This window comes from Strix uralensis, chromosome 4, assembly GCF_047716275.1.
Source record: "Strix uralensis isolate ZFMK-TIS-50842 chromosome 4, bStrUra1, whole genome shotgun sequence".
In the NCBI taxonomy this organism is placed as follows: domain Eukaryota; kingdom Metazoa; phylum Chordata; class Aves; order Strigiformes; family Strigidae; genus Strix; species Strix uralensis.
The window spans coordinates 116,789,942-116,807,487 of NC_133975.1; the positions used below are offsets into that span (position 1 = coordinate 116,789,942).

The 17,546-nt window shown below is 39.8% G+C and overlaps 1 protein-coding gene across 2 annotated transcripts in view; it reads right to left on the minus strand.

The window, feature by feature from the left end:
- Nucleotides 1-17,546, minus strand: part of CLMN (calmin) — a 77,784-nt gene that overhangs the window by 18,974 nt on the left and 41,264 nt on the right. For both annotated transcript variants that reach the window (XM_074868700.1, XM_074868701.1), the window contains exons 2-5: nucleotides 7,108-7,169; nucleotides 4,439-4,534; nucleotides 2,823-2,906; nucleotides 151-243 (exon numbers count right to left, since the gene is read on the minus strand). In XM_074868700.1, the coding sequence (XP_074724801.1) occupies nucleotides 151-243; nucleotides 2,823-2,906; nucleotides 4,439-4,534; nucleotides 7,108-7,169 (335 nt within the window). The remainder of the gene's footprint in view (nucleotides 1-150; nucleotides 244-2,822; nucleotides 2,907-4,438; nucleotides 4,535-7,107; nucleotides 7,170-17,546) is intronic.

The window sequence follows — 17,546 nt, forward strand, 5'->3', positions numbered from 1 at the left end:
TAGTGTCTATTAAGATGGAAAATCTCAGGTTTAGCATGCTTAATTATGTTTTTTAGGATTAAAAATCAATTAAAAAATCAGTATTCAGCTGGAATACATTGACACCATCAAGATTGTTCACTTATGATTAAAGTATTCAAGTTTTATTACCTGAAAAAACAAGATTATATTCCATATTAGTCCAAGTACCAGAGAGGAATTTCCATCTGCTATTTCTGCTGCATCAATGCTAACAAGCTTTACCTGTAGAAGAGATCATAAATTCAGAGCCAAATTCAAAGAAACAAGGTGAATGCAAAAAATGCACTGAGACTATTGCATATGTCCAGAACACTTCTGCCACTGACTGGCCAGTCAAAAAGCAAGACTGAAATCTGACTGGCCAGTCAAAAAGCAAGACTGAAATCTTGTGTTAGTGACAATTTGCCCTGACCACAACCACCCTGCTCATGGAACTCTTATTTCAAGCCCCCAGCATAGTCTGCAGAACAGAAATGAGCCCATTTCTGCATCCTCAGGACCACAAATGCATTTCCTCCATACAAAAATGGAACAAGATGATGCCCCCACCAGTGGATCCTATTCTTAAAAGGCAGAGTCACTTCTTGTACAAAAATTAAAATCCTAGTAAGATCAGCTTACTTCTGTTTTGCTATGCATCTCCTTTCTCCTTGCTAATCTCACCTTACACAGCTTGTGACAGAGTTCTGATTAAATCAGTTAGCAAAGGATAGGGTTGCCTAATCCAAGCAAACTCTAGACTTTCCCACACTGAGGTTTCTTCCACCTGATAACACCAGGATGTTATTATCTTAGACAATATAGACTTGGTTTTGGCAAAGGTCATGGAGAAGGGAGGAAGCAAGGAAGCTGTCAGTACTGCGCATGGCACGCAGACCAAGTTAAAGCCCAGCATACATTTATCACTTAGAAATCCTGTACATGATGAATCACTTAACAGTGCTTTACCCTGCTGCCCCAGTTCCACAGAAGCGTATTCTTATGGGTTCCACCCACTGTGGTTTAATATCTAACCCTGAAGCTCTTGGCAGCCAAGGCATTTTGCCAACACTTTCATCACCACCCTTCACTAACCGGTTTGGTAAAACTGAAAAAAGGAAAGCAAAATAACTTTTTATCTAGTGGTTCGCACAACAGTTTTCAATCTTAGCAAGAAGACACCTCTAGCTGTCATATTTCAAAGCTCAGATTTAAGACCTAGTACACTTCCATAGCAGCTTCTCCAAAATGGGGAACAAGTGGCATTTATCATTAGACTGCTCTCAGTGTCAGCTCTGTCCTCTTACTGCTGCTTATGTTTGTCACCCAGCCTAGTAAAGATACCCAGCTAGAATATACTGGCTGCTTACTCTTAAGGAAACAAGAAATCCATAGAAAAGTAGGTGTCTTAGCACTATTAATTAAAAGGCTGCCTGTGTCCAAGGATCCTCCTGACTGGCCTTGCTCACTGAGGTTTCTAGGTTGTCCCCTAGTGAGGTCCTAGCAACGAGATATGCCTCAGCTGCAGCTCTGCAATATGTTGATTTATCAACAGAGAGAAAAAATCTCATCTGCCGATGGGCCTTAGCTAGATTTGGGTAGAAAGCATCAACTGTGAAACTGTTAAGAAGTACGTGAACATGTACAATACTTCTTAGCAGTTCTGTATCAGGGCACGTAGACATACACATTTAGGGCCAGATCAGCCCCTACTGGTGGAGATTCCAGAAGGAAACTGGAACACCTGGAAGTTGCTGGACAACTTCTTCAACTTTCACATCTTCTCCTGGGGAAAAAGGCAAAGGAGGTCAAACCTCCCACATCCACGAGGTTGTAAGAGATCCACTAAGACCTCACATCATGCTCATTCCTGCACAGGGGTTTGAAGTGACTCTCCTGCACGACCAGCACTGCTGCAGGGAAGCAGCAAAGTGACATCAGTTGCTGTTGCAGCATTCCATGCAAGGCAGGGTTTTGCCCCTATGCACACACCAGATCCCTCCTCATCCATAAAGTTAAAACCCTGCTGCACTCCTTTATAGGACATAGTCCAATATTTGTTTTCTCTTTCTGAAAGATTTAGGTATACCATATATATGAGTTGTTACATGGCTGGGACTTCTCTTGACCCCATTACTTCTCAAGAGTTTTCAAGAGCAGAGAGTTTTCAAGACACAGGCCACATCCATAGGGCTTTGGAATAAAGCCCTAATGGGAGAAATAAAAAAAGGAATGAACCATTTCAAGCTACAGAGTCTGATCTTGCTTGGTCACTTACAACTTTAGGAAGCGATGTTGCAGTAGTGCCACACTGACTATGAGGGAAGTTATATCCTTATAAGGTTTTGATTCCTGTAATTATGCATTTATGTCATGTTCCCAGATCTAATTTTCTCTTGCCTTTGACTCATGATCAGCTGCTGCAGCAGTTTACCAGATAAATACATGATTTGTAATACTGCAAATATTTCTGACGAAAGAATGTCATCTACCTTCAGCGTAACTGAAGTAATGCCACTAAGACCCAGTTCATAAAAATGACTTGCATTTCTTTTTTTTTTTATTTTAATATTGGGTCCCTGATCCTTTAATCCTGTTGAACTTTTACATTATAAAATGAACAAATAATCCTTATTTTAGACTCTGTAGGTGTTCTCGTTGTGCATTTTTATGTGGCTTTTCAGCCTTGCTGTTGAAGTCCCAGTGCCTTTAAGCAGTACTTTCCTCTTAAGTACATGTAGCACATCAGATTAGTTACAATTAGGACAATTTGCAACATACATCAAGAGAAGATATTAAGACCAGCCTTTGCAAATACTCACATTACTGTCCTCCAAGAACTTAAGTGCTTTGGCTATGTTGTTCAAACGAAAAATGCGATGGGTTGAAGATTTGTATTCATGCATCTAGAAAAAATAAGAGCCACACTGTTTTAAAAATGGTGGGATTATTCACCATGTCATGCAACGCTTAAAAACCCACAAACACAGAGGCAAAATAAAGCTAAGGAAATCTACCTATGTAAAATTATTGCCATCTTTTCTGATAAGTCCTTCAACTACATGATCTGCCTTTGCTGTAGGGTTTACAACCAGCTTTCCTGCTCTCCAGATGTTATCACTCTCCTGGACCTGCCACGTTGATTATTTATTTATGTAATCACTCCCCAACCATGTTCAGTCACAAGATCAATATTACCTGAAAATTCGTAATAACAGATTTTTTTTTTGGCTTGAATTAAATTAAATGATCCTAATTAGGAAGCGTGAGTAGTTTTCATAGCAGGCACAGGCAGGTAGGAGGGCAGAAACCTTCACTCTGGCAGAAATGAAACAAATTTGTCGCATGCCTGTCTCCCTGCAATTCCACTTTGGCACACTGTTTTTATCACATGTGCAGGAACACCTAACTGCCAGCGCAACAAGTTTGGCCAGCTGACTTTACGTCCTTCCTTGCCCTCCTCCCTGACCTTCCAGGGCATAGCGCAGGGTTTATGATGCATATTCCCCATTTACCCTGTGTCTCCCCCTTCAATTCCTTTCCAGCCTGGCTCTCAATGCAATCTGTGTGAATGTACACAGAGACACTGCTGCTTCTGCTACAGCTCACCAAAACTGCAAGAATATTAAAAAAGAGGTAGTTCTGAGTATGTGACCACAGTGGCCTTTCATGCTGCAGTATGCAGATGGTCCAGTCACTTCAGAGCATCACCAGGTGATTGCAAGTGCATCTATAATGGTGAGACGGCTGCAGAACAGGTCTCTCCTCTTACCCAAGTGTGATACCCACACAGGAGAGTACTTGCTGACAAGACTGATGTAGAAGGAAAACATTAAAGTCAACTGTAATTGGTCATTTTTATTTGCATTAGGTGTTTCCATTTCTAGTATATGGAACTTTATACAGCTCTTACAAAGAAAGGAGGAGAGAAAAAGATTCTGATAAGTGAAACTTTACCCTTCTGATTTAGACCATATCAGTAACACCAATGAAACCTGAGCCAGGATACCAGAACTAAACTCACAACTACACCAAGCATCAGCAGACCTATTAAGTGTCATAATGATCTTAGAAAAAATAGAAACAGAATTTATTAAAAAATAATACAGCAAATGTATCTTTTCTTGGTAATGTGACTTGGGTGATCTCCAAATAGGAGCATGAATGTATTAAAGCCTTAAAAAACCTGGGCGGTAGGAACATTTACACTGATCACACACCATTTACACCTCATTGTTACACATTTCCTTGAAATCTAAGCTACAGCTCAGGACACTGGCCTATAACATAAGAAAATCACAACAAAGTTACTGAAATTCTTATTACTGTACCCAAGACATGGGACCAAGTTCACCCTTATTCCTTGGATGTCCATACATTGTTGCTTCTAACATACAGAGCTCCATACCTACGGAGGTTTCTCCCTCTTTATACATACCAGCTTTTGTCCTGACAGGACTTCCAGTAGTGCCATCAAGATTTTGCCATCTTGTATATCAATAAACAAGTCTTTCACTTTCAGAGGAGGCTTGCACTGTGAAGAAAAGAAACCAGGTAGCTTTTAGAGGTTCTAATGCTTGGTAAGTCACCATGATTTTAGAGAGTAAGACAGAGACTTTTACAAAACAGAGATACTAGAAGCAAATCTTAGCCTGCAGGAAGAAAGGGCTGACTGTTCTTCATGTCAGTGGCAAGTCTGTCCTAGGAATGTTGGAGCTAAAACTGAGATACAGTACTCATGTAGTTGAGATCAGACAACGACTTATTCTAGATTTCCCGTAACAGAATCTCACCCTAAATATTCTGTCTAGGAAGCGACCACCCAAGGGTTGGGTGCGGATCCCTCAGACTAAGACAAGTCCAGCAGATGCAAATCCCACTTTACGCTGAAATAAGCCCATGATCCAGCTGGCCACAATGTCCTGTCTCCTTTGCAAGGTTTCTGGTGGTGCCATTCTGTTTCCCAGTACTTTCTAAGTACTTTAAATAGCAACTTCTTGTATTGTGTCTCCCTCTCCTCAGCAAACTTCTCCAAAGGGTACGATCTCCTTGCTTCGCTGAGGTGTCTGATGATGTGTGGAGGCATGCAGCCAAGTCAGCAGAGCCTTTAGGGGTAGTCTCAGCTGCAGCAATTACACTCTGTTCAGGTGTCACTCACTAATGTGTCCCTAAAGAGCCCAATCTTTTTATCTTTGGTCGGGCAATGCACTACTGTTTGATTAAGCACTGCTTCTGGCAAACTGGGACCATACATTTTCATTACTAGTCTTTAATCTAGCCAACAGTACTAAACAATGCTCCATACTGAAAGAAAGCAAAGTATGATTCATTTCAAAATTAAATAACCTATCTGAAAGCCTCAAACCCAAACCTTTTTTATTCTTTCAGTACTTAAGACAGGAACAACCAGAACTTGGAAGATGCAGACTATTCCCAATTACGCCATGACCAGCAGAGTCTCACAAATGGGATGGTCTGCTCCAAAAGGGGACACACCACAACATAAGTTTCCTGAGGAAGTACAAGAAGACAACTTCACTGCTGCCTTTAAAAGAAAGAAGCCACTCTGTAAGAAGTGATTCTTTGAGGATAAAGACAGAAGCCATCTTCCTCAGTGGGTGTCCTCGGGGAATCACCTGTAATTAGAGCGAGCTTTAGCAAAGCTCTTGTTATTTACACGGCTGTTTATTATGCCACTTTCAGGAAAAACATTAATGAGCAGCAAACTTTTTCCCTTTCTTAAGAAAAGTATTTTTCTTTGTTGAATCAGAGAGGAAAAAAATATCTGTGCACTCCAGAGAAAACAGTTCACCTGCCCACAAAGTTTCTAAGACTTCATATGCTTGGCATGGCAGAATTAACAGCACCCTACAGCCTTTTTCATGATCTAGTTCCTTCTGTAAATCAAAGACCTTCCCCACAGTCACATATTTGACAACCCTTTTTGACAACTTTCAAAATTGCAGTTAGTTTAAAGCCCTAGAGCCTGATTCACAAAGGCATCACGTAACACTGTCTTCATTCTGAGAGACCTTTGGGAGCAATTGCTAGTCAAAACATTTCCAACTAGCCTTATTCTGATTTTCCAGTGAGATTTAAGAGGATCCCTTTATTCCTTCAGCAACACTCACTGCAGAGTAGTGGACTTAAGCAACTATATATGTGATGCCTTTCTTATAAAATCCCTTTACTTTACTGTTGTCTGAAATGAAATCACTTCCCAAGAACTACAGGAGTTAAACTGGGAGTCAGCTTGTAGCCCAAACTTAGTCCCAGTCTGTACTTTATTAAATTTAGCCACATATACTAAAAGCACTGTGAAGCTCAAACTCCAGTCCAAATTAGGACTTTGTCTAGCTCAGGAAGCTGGTCTCATTCCTTCATCCTGCACTAAGCATTGCTGCTGTCTCAGTAAGACCAAGATTTTTTTTTCTCTTTTCATCCTCAAGAGCAGGAAGATGGTTCTCTGGATGGCAGACTACTTAGGAGAGTTAGTACTTATCTACTAGCAATAAGAACAGTAAATTAGGTTTAACAACCATATTATGGTGTGATTAAGAAACAATTACATTTTAAAAATATGATGTCTAAAAATTATTTCTCTAACATAAAGTGGATTTGTAAAGATCCCATCATACAGCCCCCCCCAAACATGACTGACGAGGAATTAATGTTTCCCATCTGCAGATCTGGGATAAAGCCAGGTTCTGAAGAACACCCATCTTTGGGAATGATACCTCAGATGTTTGAACTTGCAGTCCAGGGAAGAACACAGGCATTGTCACCTCAGAGCAGCCTCAATCACATTTGATTTTATGTGGATATGTTCTATAGGAAATTCTAGCCTCATGATAACAGTCAGTAGCATTAAAGACTTAAATGCACCTGAGAGAAACTAAAGCCAGCCAAGCATTTGGTGCACCTGAAAAGCATTTTTCATTTACCCAGAAACATGCTTTCAGCTTCCCCTCACTCTCCTTCAAACATCCCCATATGCACAGAAGTCAACTTTGTTTCCAAATTTTAACCTGTTTAAAAGGAATTAATTGCAGTCTGTCTATGATTGCATCCCTGTATCTCAACATCAAGACTGTTTGTCAGTCTTACCTTTCCCAAATGTAGGTTTATCCATCTGGTAAAGGTCCTCTTCTGCACATTTTCCCGTTCCACTAGAAATACCAGAAACAAAAAACAGCACTTAAGCTTTCAAAACAGGGAAAGCTAGTAGGAAATTTCAAAAACTGATGCACAAAAAAGTCAGAACTCATGAGAGCCCTGTGAATAAAACAAATATATTCCAAATCAGGATATATAAGGTTGAACTATGGTGTTTTATTCAATTTCTTTGCCCAGACGTGAACTGTACACTTGTCGATGCATTCTAAAGAAGTAGGAAAAAATCTCAGTTTTTCAATCGTCAATGTAACTTTTGAGAGGTGAACATTTATGTGTTGTGCACAGCTCTCCAGTGATGTTAGCCTCTGAGCAGGCAGCTTGACCCTTATATGTCAATTTATAGGAGTATTGCTCTGACACCCTCATGCAAATTGGGCTGGTGTGGATTCCAATGTACTTACTTGCATGCACAGGAGACAGACTGCATTAGCCGACACAACAATTTTGTCTTCGTTTTTATGAATGGAAAAGCCTCACAAATCTCATCTTCCTGCTCTCCTAACTAGTGCATTTAAAATCAAAATTCCAAGTTTCTGCATTTAAGAATCATTATATTTATATTGCAGTAAGATGAGGAGTGCTTGTTCCTTGCCAGAAGTGCTGTATGCTAGGTGCTGTACAAACAGCTCTTGGGCCAGCTGAAGAGTTTTTAATCACATCTGCCATTTCCTGAATTCATTTCCATAGTGAACTACAGTAAAAGTGCAAGAGGAATCCTATTACTGACCAACTTTCATTTACCTTCCAATATAAAAAAGTAAACCATATATTTAATATAAACGAAGTAGACTGACAAAGTAGTATTTCATTTTAGAGACAATTATTCTCAAGTGGTTCTCAAATTTCACTTGAATTAAGGAAATCTGGCAATTTATGAACAAAAAACATTAAAACTAGTTTTACGCTGTATTTCAATTTACTCATAGAGCATATCAAATATATTTTAAAACCATTTTGTGTTTCTTCAGCCCTACAAAAATAGCTAACCTATCTACTGGGAAATCACATTCTGTAAAAGTCTGGTTTGTTTTTATTGGTCAGAGTAATTATAGGCTAAGTAGTAGCTTCTGTAAATCAAATTTTAATATTGTTCTTTTTGATCATTTTAACTGAAGGGTCAGCAGCCTCTAATCATATGTATAATTGTTTTCCTTATTTTGATGTATCGGAATAGAGCTTTCAGCATGAATTACATCTGTCACTGACGGCCATTCGGGCCTTTTAAGTCCTCTTATTCCTGTAAAACCTGATTTTATGTAAGATTGGTTAAAAAAAGGCATTACCCCTTAAGTGCTTTAGAAAACATGGAAAAAGCCAAACTAATTATTGCTATTGGCTTTTCTTTTAAAATATGTTAGAAGAATGTGCACAGATTTGAAACAGCTCTCTACAAATGAAACTGTAAATTATATTAGAGTTCCAGAATATCTGTAAAAAACCCACAGCATTTACCACCTACAAGTCTCAAAGTACAATAAACTAAGAGATGTGTCACATCTTTCTTGGGCTTCCCTTCCTTCAGCACCTTGAACCCAGAACTGGCTTTCCATGTACTCACAACCACGGCGGAGCAGCAGAAGTGCTATGTGTCACCTGGGGTGTAACTTCCACAACTGATCTGTTAAAATTAACTTTTGAGGGTGGGTGGAGGTTAATCTTAAGCCAGATCTGTTCCCAGATACAGTGCTTTTTGTTCAAATACATGTGTTTGTGCAAAGGGGAAAGCAGAACGGGTGCAGGAGCTAGTGGCAGGCAACAGGGCCACCTTCTCTGAAATGCTCAGGAATGCTCAGAGGGGCAGTGCCAGGTTTCGGGGAGGACAGGAGACCTTATTAAATGGGCTGGATATACAAACTTCCAATGTCGACCAAGATCAAAGAGGAAACACAGAAGGGTACACAGAAGCAAAATTAATGTTTTTTTATTTCATCAAGAGACTTCGATTCTTGGTTTCGGGTGCTATTTTTCACCAGTCACTTCGGCAACCTTCATTTTCAGAGTAAGGATGGATGCAAAAGAGAGCTGTGTTTATTTACAGATCATCCATAAAACTGAGTACACATTGGCTCCTAATTTTGCTGCAGAAATTCTGCCATAGATGCAAATTAGAGTTGCACATATGCCTCAAAGGATGGGCGAGCCAAGATGGTATTCCTGCTTCAGGAAGCTCATACCAAAAAAAAAAAAAACCAAGGCACATTCAAGAAAGCACTTGCATATATACATAGGTTTCTGACACTAATCAGTGAATGTTTCTACAGCAAACAGCCTCCTTCCAGTAAGAACGATGATCCCAGAATGGACGCTATTTGATTCTGTAATAGTCTAAAGCAATAATAACTGGATAGGGAAGAGGAAAGGGGAGGAAATGTGTTTATAAAATCCCTAAGGCAGACAAAACCCTAATGCAGTCCATATGCTCAACGGTAGTTAATGGGAAAAGTTCAGCGCAGGTATTTACCGATGTGTGCCTTTAACCACTATTCTCCAGCTTTGTGGACCTCCCCAGTTTTGGTATAGCCCCTCTTTTCCACAACCTTTTCATCTGAGATGATTGTAGAGACTCTATAAACTTTATACAGTTTCTATAAATTAAATGGAATCTTTTTTTCTCCTTCACACCTACTATTGTATAAAAGTGAAGAAAATCATTCAAGTCTAAAGTTCCTATGCTTATGAATATAGTTTACTGAAACTGCACTGGGTTTACTGGGCAGCTAGAGAGCAATAACACCATTATAAACTAATAATTACACACACCATATGGCTGGCCTGCACACAAATCCTATGCTGGAAAAGAAGGATGCCTGCTGTGAGGGTTGGATTCAAAGATGTAATGCTGGAAGGTAGTAAAAAGTTAGGAATTGCCATTTTGGTTCAGCTCAGCTCAGACCTTGACGTAAGCGAAAACTTTTATAAGAAATTCTGACCACCACACAGAAGCTGGGTCTTCCATACTCCTCCAATAAGCTCAACTGCAACATGCTTTCACAGTAGGGTCTAAGACATTGCAGAGGCACAGTATTTACATCAAAGTACACAGGTAAGGCACTGATAGGCATCAGCTGCAATAATTTAGAGGAAAAGAAATCCCTAGAGAACGAAAAGGTGTACTGATAGGATGATGAACCTACTGTGTAACCCACACAGTTCTCTGACCCACAGCTGTGTCCTAAAGGCCAACAGAATTTGGCAGAAATTGGCTCAGTCAAAGTATCTGCATCCTAGTCAGTTTGCAAATATTCACAAAGATACATATTCTGGTTTGTCAAATCTTATGGCAAAGGCAACTAATTTGTCACATAGTAAAATTAAGCTAGTTCAAAAACCACTTGGGCAAATTGAAGGTTAAGCTGTTAATGGACAATGTTAACGTTTGGCTGCTTTCCTTTGTGGCACTATTTCCTTCCCCACCCGCCTAGAAATTCCTCAGGCATTTACTGCTAATGTCATTTCTTCCTCCTTCAGATCTCCTCAAAGGTCACTACTATTGCAATACCTACAAGAAGCCAATCCCCTAACAGCCTCTACGTTCAACAGCAAATTGGAGATAGCAAATATTAATTTGCTTTTAAATACTATTTATTCTGTTGTTGTAGAACCAGTTATGAATAATCCTCTGAGGCACATCACCATGGGGCTGGGCACATGAAGGAACTATGAAACGTGGAAGCTGATTTGAGTGGAACACTTGTCAGTGTGTAATTACATAGCTTCAGAAAACTGCTTGATTTGCATGTATGGATATTACTCCCAAAGCAAAGCAGAAGGTCACTTAAATTTGTTTCCAAAGCTATTAGCATTTCATCCAGGATATCATCATCAGATGACGTTAAAACCTTCACAATAGGCCAAGCTGGCTTTTAGATCCACTTGCAACTTACCTTCAAGACATCTTGCTAACTGCTAGTTTTATAACACACAAAAAAGCCAGCTTCCTTGTGTCTACCACAAGTTATAACTTCTATAGATACAAGATATACCTGTTATTAACATTAAGCAAGTTTTCAAGCAGAAATGGTGGTGTTGGCCACCTAACTGTGAAAGAGGATGCTTTGACCCTTGACTTCAGAGTCAATAACTTGCCAGGAGAATCATCCCACTTCCACTTCATCCGTAACCAACGACAGCCACCAGCTCATAATGTGTATGGCTTTGGAGGTTAAATCAGGAGGAAATAGCACTTCTTATTACACAACAAAAATATACAGGCAAATGTATGATATTTAAATACTACAACCTAACTACAAAATGAAACATGTGGTTCAGACATCCTAAGTCTTGGGAAATGCAAATTCCTCTCCTTCTGCCTTCCTCACACCAAAACCCCAGTTCATACAGCCAAGCAATCAGTCGATCTCTAATGAACACACATTGAACAATCTACTTTTGAACTACCCAAGCTCCAGGACACTAAAATGAGAACTCGATTTTAAACTGGGCTTCATGGTGTTTCTACACTGTGACTCAGCCTAGGTATTTCTGATTACTACTCATCATACTATCAAGTCTGAATACTGTTTTCTCTGCAAACTTCATGTTCATGAAGGAAGCCAGACTGACATCTTGGAAAATGGATTTTACCTAAAACTGCTCATTTGCGGCCTGCAGTGTTCCAAGTTTGTGCTACTATGTCCCAAACACATGAAAGTCCACGTTGTTTTTACAGTTCATGACAAGGCAGCAATACCATTAGCTAAAGAGAACTTCTTAAGTTTTTGTTTTAATGAGGTGGTTGTATCTTTGCATAGACCCAGACCAATGATACTGAGTAGCCAGATGAATTTTGGTGTCAAACCAGCAAAAAGAAGGTTACATCTGACTAAGATCTACCTCAATAAGCTTCAGTATACAGTGCAGCTGGGACACATGAATCCCAGCATGCTGTTATACCCTTTTTTGCCTATAAAGATGCAAGTAATTGCATATGCCATACAGGCAAATAAAGGTCATACCATTAGTTACAATAAGTAGTCAGGCATTAGATACAGGATGTAGGTGTTAGATACAGGATATCGACAGCTGTAAGGAAGCACAGATCCTGGTCCAGGAGACCTTTTACTGTTCAAACACAACATGTGGGACAAAGTTCAAATGAAAAGATAAAAGACAGGGCACATGTAAGCAACATATCTGCCATGGGAAGGGTGATCAGAGGTAAGCTGTATCAAAAAAAAAAAAGGGGGGGGTGAGAAAGGGAGACTGGGTGGAGGGTAGCAACTGACAGTAGAATAAATGGAGAGTTTAAGATGAAAAGTGTAAAGCAGGGCAGGGAAAAGTACAATTAAATTTTCTACTTTTGCTTCATCTCAACTGAGTTACATTAAACACATTGAAGTATGAACGCTCAGAGACCTAATCTCTACTATATATTTTCACAAGAGGCTGAAAAAATAGCTCACAATATAAGACAACATGTAGGAAAACACATTCCCCCCCCAGTTTATATGGTGCAGTCCAGCTACACTGCTTAGAAGAAAATCTCCATATTTGTAGGAGTGTGAATTTTAATGGCATAATCAAAGTATAAGGAATAATTTTATCCAAATTGCCTACAAAATCCATTTTATAAGCTTCTGAATTCCTGGGAATTGTTTATTTTCCTTGTGCTTAAGAAGCCCTCAAACAGCTTAGAAGATTAATACAAATTTTCTTTTTGATCTATACAGGGGTTGAAGGCTTTGTTGTGTACCATATGCCAATTTGATGTAATTTGGAGCACATGAAATATTAAATCTTAAAAACTCTGGTTTTCTAAAGGAAACATTAACTACACTATATAACATGAGACCGCTCTCAAGTTACCTCCTATGAAATAGGGCCTCTAAGCCTTCCAGATGAAGTTGTTAAGTTAATTGTTTGTTGAAACTGACCCATTTATTAGGGTCCTTATTAAATTCCTATGGCAGGTGTTGAAAGCTTGAGGCTTTTTCATTCCATCAAAGTTGCAGTCTGAGTCTTACTGGTTCAAAATTCTTTAAAACTCAGATTGGTGCTGCAGAACACAAACGTCGCAGGATCACAGGCATTACATTTTCATTAGCTGCAGCTAAACAGGTTTCTTTTGGAGTTCAGTGTCTGGTTATAGCAAAATATTTGCTGCTGCAATTGGTATATTAGGATTACATACACCAGACAAATATTGCAGGATGAATATGAGATTTCTAAAACACTCTTAGTACTTCAATCCTCACAATGTCTGAGACAGATGTTCCTCTTACCAAAGCATTAGAAAGATGAATTTACTTGTAAATTCTACTGGGCTCTGGAAGAGAAATCCTACATAAAATATTACTATTAGAGCCGATCAAAATAGCTTCCAATGAGAGAGATTTATTATTCCCCCTTGAAAACTAATTTGGTAGTGGCAGATGGTGAAGATTCCCCTCCCTGTACCCTTCAATCACAAAGCAAACATCTTTGTTCTCATGACTTTTTATACACATGGAAAATGTTATTGAACAGATTAACAAAATTTCTCATTTACATACTGGGAATGTTCTTATGAAACATAATTTGACAATTTTAAAAAAGAGAAATACAATTCTGTTCTGAACACTTCAAATGAAACAAACATCAGTGTTTACAGAGAAGGTTACTGGACCCAACAAAGCAGTAATTAGGTTAAACTGAATGGGTTTCGAATTGATCTAACAAGCAATTTCAGCGCTGATCCGGCAAGGGGTGTTCAGACTGTGCACACCACCTCTTGTTGTATATTGCTGTACAAGGAGCATAATACCTCTTTCCGTACACGAAAATAAACAGGATTTGCTATTACCAGCAATGGCCATTAGACGCAATGCACTTTTACAACGTCTTGGTTCAAGAGTTGCTCCTAGTCTGGGGTTCACTGTGTTCCAGTGCTGTTTGTTGCACTGCTACTGGTTTCTACAAACAGTTCACCTCTTGGGACTGCTGCTATTTCTTGGAGATATTTATGTCCCCAGCCCTGCAGTGGGCAAAATGTCCAACCCTTGCCCTTGCCAGAGTGTTGAACTCTGCTTCAAATGGCAATGCTTAACTTCAATTTCAACCTCTTCTTGCACTTTTTCTACCTACTTGAGTGTATCAGGTCTGATTCTCTTCACTTGCTTAAAAATAAAATCAGAAGTGCCCTTCCAAAGCTAACAAAATTATAGTCACTGCATTCAGCCAGGTACCAGTGAGACCTATCTTCTTGTTAGTTAGAGGAATGGCTCTTGAATCAAATTCACATCAACATGGTTTTACTAGCACTAGCACAGCCGTTCCCCTCCCACATGGAGAAGAATGCCCCTTGCCTATACCAATATCTGCACCAGTATCTATATAGCATTCCTAACTGAAGATCTCAGTGCTCATCCTGTAGCATCTAAGAAAAGAACATCTTCCCAAAGCCATCCTCCTTCAACCAATTAAGGGCTAGTCACAAAGTCCAGTCTGTTTCGTCTCCACTGGCTCTGCATCTACCCTTAGTAGCTGTGGCAAACCTAGAAAGCCTAGACAGTGAAACATTCCTTATTGTTTATGTTTTTTTCTTCCAGAAAGAAAAAAAATTCCTTCTGGCTGGTTAATTTTGTTGAGACATCAAAAGCTGAAATGCAGTAAGATACTCTGATTTACAGGAGTTCTGACAAGAGTGCTAAAGCCTGAATAATTTGAGATGAGCAAAGAAGTCCAACAAAACCCACACTATGTGTCAGGGCTATTTCTTTACATTCAGTGTCAGATGAAAACTACGGCGTGCCCAGAGTGCCTCTGTTTCCTATATTCATCCATCAATGTTAACAGGTTGGTGGTTAAGTGTACTTCTATGTATTTTAAAACATTGTAGCTGAATTTGTGCATGTGCAGGAGACCAACAGCACATCCTCTTCCAACAAAAGTCCCGGGCAGCTTCCTGAGCTTCTTTACAGGAGTCAGTCTTTAACACAAAATTTGAACTCTTACAATTAGTAACCAGGACCTTCAAAGAACTACAGGGTGGTACAGAAGGGCTGAGGAGACAACAGCCAGAGACATATAATCTTCTTTGGAATTTGGCTTTACCTGTGGAAAACTTGTACTTAGAAGACAGTAGTTTCATTTTCTAAAATCAGATAAGGAAATGCAACCACAATCATGGTATGACAAAGAACTACCTTGCAGAAGCCATGAAATCACAAAGAATTAACTGTTGGGGTGCCTGTGGCTTCTGGATTTCTCTTTTGTGCTCCCCCCTTTGTCCCCAAACAACTCAGGGACATTACCACGCCAGTATGTTATCCAAACCCAGAACTGCTTATGAAGTCTTCTGAACAGGACACTGCAGCACTAGAAGAGATTCAAAAGTAAAACTTAATTAATGTGCAGTACTGCAAGAACAGTATTAAAAGTCAGAAAGAGTAACCCACTGCATGGACCACCTAAACCTACTGGTATGCTCAAAAAGGGGAGCAGCTCAGATGGGTCTCCCTAGTGAAAAATGTACAGAAACACACTGCATTCTGCCTCTCTCCCACTTATCCATCCCTTTAATGTCCCTTATCATGGTCATTAAGCAGCACAGAAGAAATAGTGAGGAGCACGGCAGCCAGATGAATATTAGAAACATGCAGAAATACACGCTACTCTAAGAGCAAAAGATCGGAGATTTATGGAGATTAATATTAACTAGCGCAAAATCCTGTGGCTTTGGAGGAATAAGTAGATGCTTTGTCCATTGTGGGCCAGACACATGATCTGAAGTAGAGGGTATGACAGTGTTCTTGGAGGAATGGAGAGGAAAACAAAACCAAAACCACAATGTAAGAGATGGGAGCTACGCTGTAAGTTGCATTGTCACAGAACAAGGCAACTGCCATTTAAAAGTAGATGAAGTTAGACCAAAATGGCTAAAAAGCTGAACTGAAGTAGAGGTCTTTTTTAAGATGCGTTATAAAATGCAAGAGCCTAGCAGTGACCAGTGGATACCCCTGAGGAGTTGCCGTTTGTCTTAAATGACCTTCTAGGAGGTATGCTTCAAGAAAGTTACACCTGATTTTCTAAGAAAAGGGTAGCTGCCACTGAATAAGTTACGGACCATGCAGATCAAGGAAGGCAAACTTCTGAGTGTTCAGCTAAGTCAATGATGTAGCCTCTCCCACAAGACTCTGACCCTAACTCTGTCCCCCCTCTAACCTTAACACAGGCTTTGTGGACAGCACAGCAGAAAGCCTGGTCCCCTCTGCACGCGGGTGAGCACAGGGAACCATGAGTTGGAAGTCCTGGGCATTATTGTCAGTAATGCTATCCAGCTGCCAAAAGCTAGCAGAGAAATTATTTTTCTGCACTCAGTAGCAGTCTTTCCTTTGCTCTGGCAGGCTTTGAAACCAGGCTATAACATGTGAAGATTGTTCAGAAATAGCATTGGCACAGCTTACCAATTAATCAAAACTAGAAGGTGTCAGACAAAATCTTGGACTGGGCTTGGATTGAGGCCTGCTGTAACACTCAGGATCCCAGTTCTTCCTAAGTCTCCCAGAATGTGGCAATGCAGCCCTCAAGTGGCTCCACGTTTTTAGCTGTATGTCTGAAGCCAGGTTTCAGCTAATCTGCCAGGATGAAAACCCAAGGAAAAGAAATGTGTGTACCGATTCTCTTGTTTTGAGGATCCAACACTAAAATAGTACCATTTTATGGCATTAAACCAATGCCATCAAAAGACTAGAGCACAATGAGCTATAGACACTGCATGCATCTTCAACACAGACACTGTCATGCCTCCCGACTCCGTCATTAAATAGTTCACCTGTAACCTCCAGGACAACAACCACCTTTCTACTTCTCTATTTTTTGCAACTCTTTTCTAGAATTCAAACAAGAACATGGCAGGAACCATGAAAACTCATCCTTTCTCCCTTCACAGCCCACAAGGAACATCCGCCCCGAAGAAAAAGCAAACATAAAAGGATTTGGACTTAAGTGCCAAGAAAATATTTGTGTTATTTATGGACATTTCCAGAAACAAAACTTAGCAGAGATACATTCCTCATGTACAGTATTACTCATAGCAAAACAATCTTCTTTCAAGCAAAAACCCGTTACTACATAGCTATACTCTGTATTTGCACAGTACCTTCAACCCGATGAGCTCTGTGATCCTCCTTATCGGACTTTCACATCCTTGGGGACAAGACATATCATTGTCTCCTGTTACAAAGCAGAAACTGGGAGCACCAAGAACTTCAGGGACTAATTATCATGCAAGCAACAATCCCTTCCTTTAATACACTCAATGGTGCTCATATGGCATCACATCTTTCCAAAAGGCAAGTTTAAAAAAAAAGCTCATGGAAAGAACACGTATTTTGTTGCTCTGAACTGTGTTCAACATGCATAACGATCCCTCCCAAGATGGATTTAAGAGA